The sequence below is a fragment of the Oncorhynchus nerka genome, linkage group LG1 (assembly GCF_034236695.1).
Source record: "Oncorhynchus nerka isolate Pitt River linkage group LG1, Oner_Uvic_2.0, whole genome shotgun sequence".
NCBI classification, from domain to species: domain Eukaryota; kingdom Metazoa; phylum Chordata; class Actinopteri; order Salmoniformes; family Salmonidae; genus Oncorhynchus; species Oncorhynchus nerka.
In genome coordinates, this window is record NC_088396.1 from 28,883,642 (window position 1) to 28,888,212 (window position 4,571).

Below are 4,571 nucleotides of genomic sequence, written 5' to 3' on the forward strand. Positions count from 1 at the left end.
GTGAGAGATTGTAGACATGACAAGAAGAAAGAGAGAGAAATATCTACTCCCACTATCAGGCAGCTTAAAAAGTTTCATTGCTCTCTTTGTATCACATTAGTAGTACACAGTGGTGACATATTCATAGGAGTAAAAGGTCTTGGTAAACAGTCTCGTTATAGAGCCCAAGTGTAGATGCCTCTCAGACTCGGGCACAGTGAACTATATTTAGGACATCACTGGCGGTGAGTAAAACACATCCACATGAGCAATGACAGACAGACAGACAGACAGACAGACAGACAGACAGACAAGACAGACAGACAGACAGACAGACAGACAGACAGACAGACAGACAGACAGACAGACAGACAGACAGACAGACAGACAGACAGACAGACAGACAGACAGACAGACAGACAGACAGACAGACAGACAGACAGACAGACAGACAGACAGACAGACAGACAGACAGACAGACAGAGACTAACTGGTCCAGTAATGAAAGCCTTCATGCAGTAATTGGAGGATACTTCCTTTGAACAGTCCCCCTTCATCCTCCTGTTCATGGACAATGACTTCTACAGTATCTGATGATTTATGTTCCCTGTCTTAGGAGTCTCTCCTCTCTTCTACAGTAGAGGTGAGGTAAAAAGACGCTGCTGCTTCCACATCCCATTAGCCTTGCCTTATAACCCCAATAGAGAGAAAAGCAGGTTGTACCAAACTGTCTATGATGTAAACTGAAACCTTTTGAATATGCATGTAGATTCAAACCAGGCCATCAAAGGCACTACTGATGAAAAGCCTGATAGGCCTGGTAATGTTAGAATGTGCCATGTAACCGACAAGCACACCCTGACAATACTCTAATGACTGTGTATTACATCACACTGATAAAACTAGTGAAGAGCTCAGAGTTTGTGCAGAGAAACTTTCTCAAAATCCAGGAGAAGGATGAAGGATGCTAATCACAAAGTGTAATGACTTCATTACCTCCCCCAGGGGGTGTCACTTGGGGGGAGGGTGTGACACTGCAGGCTCCCTGCCGCTTCCTGTTCCTTCCTGTGTTTGTGAGAAACTCATCAGCAAGGATGAGGGGGAATAAACACTGGCGCCTTGTTAGCCGCTAGCTTAGCCTGCTGAGACAGGGGTGTGAGAAGTTAAACCCCGGATCTAGGAGATAAGGATTAGCTGAGCCCAACAACAGAAGGGAAGCCGGAGCTCTGCACCAGATTACAGTGGAGAGTTCCAGCCAGCAGCAGGGGGGGGGTGCCACTTTGCAGCCCTCATGTATGAGCTTCAGGCTACAAATGGCATGCAGGCCCACTTGTATTGAGTGGTATACTTTGTGTTTGCCAGTGTAATGGAGGTGGTCCTTTTACACTGTTGCAATGCTCTTGTGATGAGTACTGTAACATAGCCTGGCACCTAAAGACTTCAGTTAGCCTCCCAAGCAAATGTTTGGGCTTTAGCTCAGCGGGTTATCACAATGACAGTGTAATAAGACCCCCAAGAGACCAGGGTTCAGACCCAGAATATTAGTCTCAAAGCTACCCCAAAGTTGATGTCTTTGACCAGTCTGCCCAGAGAGTACTCCTATCTCAGACCTAGCTCAGCTTTTTGACACCAAAACCCTGTTGTGGATAAACTAAGACTAGGTGTTCAACATTACATGAAAAAATCAGCACAGGGCACTGAATTGTTTCAGCCTTGGCTTTATGGTAAAGATTAGGCTACAGTGCCATTGTGGAATCCAGACATCCTATATGGCTCTTGATGTGGATTATTTTCTCCAGTGATCTTTGATTGTTCTTTGGAATGTGTATCTTCCTCACGTTGAATGTAGGGGACCATTTCGGAACAGAATAATGTAATTTCACAGGATACATTAATAACAAAAACGTGCACTTATATTTCTTCTCTCAAATATGCCGAAATATAGGTGAGACAACTCGCTGTCAACATTTCCATAATGGGGTTTACGTGTTAGTGATGCTCTCTGATCCAATATTTTCCTCGAAGGTGCAGGGGATTTATAATTCATACATAAAGATGGCATGATTATTGTTGCAGTATTAATCCAAATGCAACAGGCTTTGCCCTCACTTGTTACGTCAGCGCGGCTCTAGTCCCCTCGGTTGTTGCAGACTGGCAGAAATCGCTCGAAGCTTTCTCTGTTCAGCTCCGAGATCCAGCGCGTGTCCAGCCATGCCAAAACGAATACTGCCCCTGTCAATTTTGTGAAGTTCAGTGATACTGGCACACCGCTCCAAGGTGAACTACGCTTAATTAAGGTTACAACATATTTGTTGTTTTTAATTTTTTGTAACCCTGGAATAAAGTGATTCCTTTTTGGTACACTCGCTTTTTCTGCAGAGAATTTTAGCGCACTCGCAACCTTTCACCATTGCTTCCCAAAGGAAAACTGACTTTTTAGCGCTTGTTTCTCGGACTCTCCAGAGGAAGCGTGTCGTTGCTCCTGTGGTTGGCATCGTCATGGTGTTAGCTCTTATCATAGCGATACCGCTTCTGGTCCAAGCGTCCAAGACAGACGCGCACTACGAGATGATGGGCACCTGTCGGATGATATGTGATCCATACAACCCCAAACCCAGCGCCAATGCCCTGGAAGTCATGCAGGACCTGAGCGTCATACCACCCCCGGCGTTCTCGCATGGGACTAAAGGCGAGCCGGGTCGGCCGGGGAAACCCGGACCGAGAGGTCCGCCCGGCGAACCGGGTCCACCAGGTCCAAGAGGACCGCCGGGGGATAGGGGGGACTCGGGGAAACCGGGCTATCCCGGGCATACCACTGGAGAGACGGCGGAGGGGACTGTGAGCAGTGACAGGACCGAAAATGCCGAGGGCCTAGAGTCCGCAATTGGCGGCACAAAAATGGCTTTTTACGTGGGTCTTAAAAACCCCCACGAGGGATACGAGGTGCTAAGGTTCGATGACGTAGTAACAAATCTAGGGAACCATTACGACCCTTCTACCGGCAAGTTCACGTGCCAAGTGTCCGGGATATACTACTTTACATACCATGTATTAATGCGCGGGGGCGACGGGACAAGCATGTGGGCAGATTTGTGCAGAAACGGACAGGTATGCTATACCTGATATTACGCAATGATATTTTAAAAGTGATTATGCTACTGTACACCTCTGAAGTTGAGGGAGAGCAGACACATTCAGTGTGCATTGCCCCAGATCAATATTGGATGTATTAAGCGTTTATCTCTCGTAAACGGCATCTGCTCTATGCGCTTAATCTCACACCGCGAGCTCAGTAGGTTCATTAATATGCTCGGCTCGTGCCACTTTATTTGTCAGCAAAGACAAACTAATCGTTAGGTGGGTAGCGGTCAGCCCTACACTGGTCAACTACCTGGAGCGATTTGAGCTGTGTCAGTGTCTACACATTGCCAACATAAACAAACAAGACAGCCATTATTTGTTTGGTAGGTTCAAAGTGGTGAATCTATAATGTTTTAGCATTGGGTCAGGGTGGGGACGAGTTGTTCGATAGCCTATTAAGTAATGATGCAAAGTCCTTCACTATTTTAATCATTTGTCTTATCCGCAGGTCCGCGCCAGTGCGATAGCCCAGGACGCAGACCAGAACTATGACTATGCCAGCAACAGTGTAGTGCTTCACCTAGACTCCGGGGACGAGATCTACATCAAGCTGGACGGAGGAAAGGCGCATGGGGGAAACAACAACAAGTACAGCACCTTTTCCGGTTTCATTTTGTATCCGGACTAAACCGCTTCCCAGACATGCAGGGATGTGAACTTTACTATCATTTATTAGACTCTATCATAACTAGAGCAAGTTGCCCATTGTCCGGGCGCCACTGTAAGCGGCTGTGTGTCATCTGTTTGTATTTGGGGGGTTTGGGGCGCCAAGACTTGCCAACCGCTCAAATACAGACGACATTTCCGTGTGATGTGATATTTTGTTGCTTGAACGTCTGTCTGTGTTTCCACTCAAGATATAGCCTTCTAAGATATTTATGTATCAAAAATAAGCAACAAAGATCTAAATAAGGAGTAAGATGTCCTATTTATTGGTCCACCAAGGACCGAATGTTACAATGTGTTTTGTCTTAGTAGCTTATTCCATTACAGTAAGTATTTCAATAAATTATGTTTTCTATTATATCCGTTTATTTGTGACATTTTTTGGCATGTTTAAGATCACATTCTTTCTTCAAATAGATTGTGGATTAGATATATCATTTTAACCATACATTAACCATTCCAATAGATGTATGCTAGACTTTTCTGCCTAATAGGCCTACATGTTTTTAAAGGACCTCAGAATGCCATTGTGCTGCGTTTGTCTGACTCTGTCGTGCAGAGCGATGTTCTTTGTTTGGATCTGTGCTCCACCTCACATTAGAACTAACAGGCTGTTCCAGCCAGGGGAATCTCTATTCTTGTCTCACTCCTCCTTCATTCTCCATGTAGGGGTGTTACTGCCGGTGTCACTGTCGGTGTTTGTGGCGTGGACGGTTGGAGATGGATGTCTTACTGGGAACAGCGGCCTGCATTACCTCGACACTGATCTATCCACGCCCCGGCAA

General features: G+C 46.0%; 1 protein-coding gene across 1 annotated transcript; it reads left to right on the top strand.

Moving 5' to 3' along the window:
* The first annotated feature begins 2,139 nt into the window (after window positions 1–2,139).
* Window positions 2,140–4,144, top strand: LOC115131106 (complement C1q-like protein 2). The gene is made up of 2 exons (XM_029662714.2): window positions 2,140–3,087; window positions 3,569–4,144. Exons 1-2 carry the CDS (start codon window positions 2,479–2,481, stop codon window positions 3,746–3,748), a joined length of 789 nt encoding a protein of 262 aa, XP_029518574.2. The 5' UTR covers window positions 2,140–2,478; the 3' UTR covers window positions 3,749–4,144.
* The last annotated feature ends 427 nt before the right edge of the window (window positions 4,145–4,571 follow it).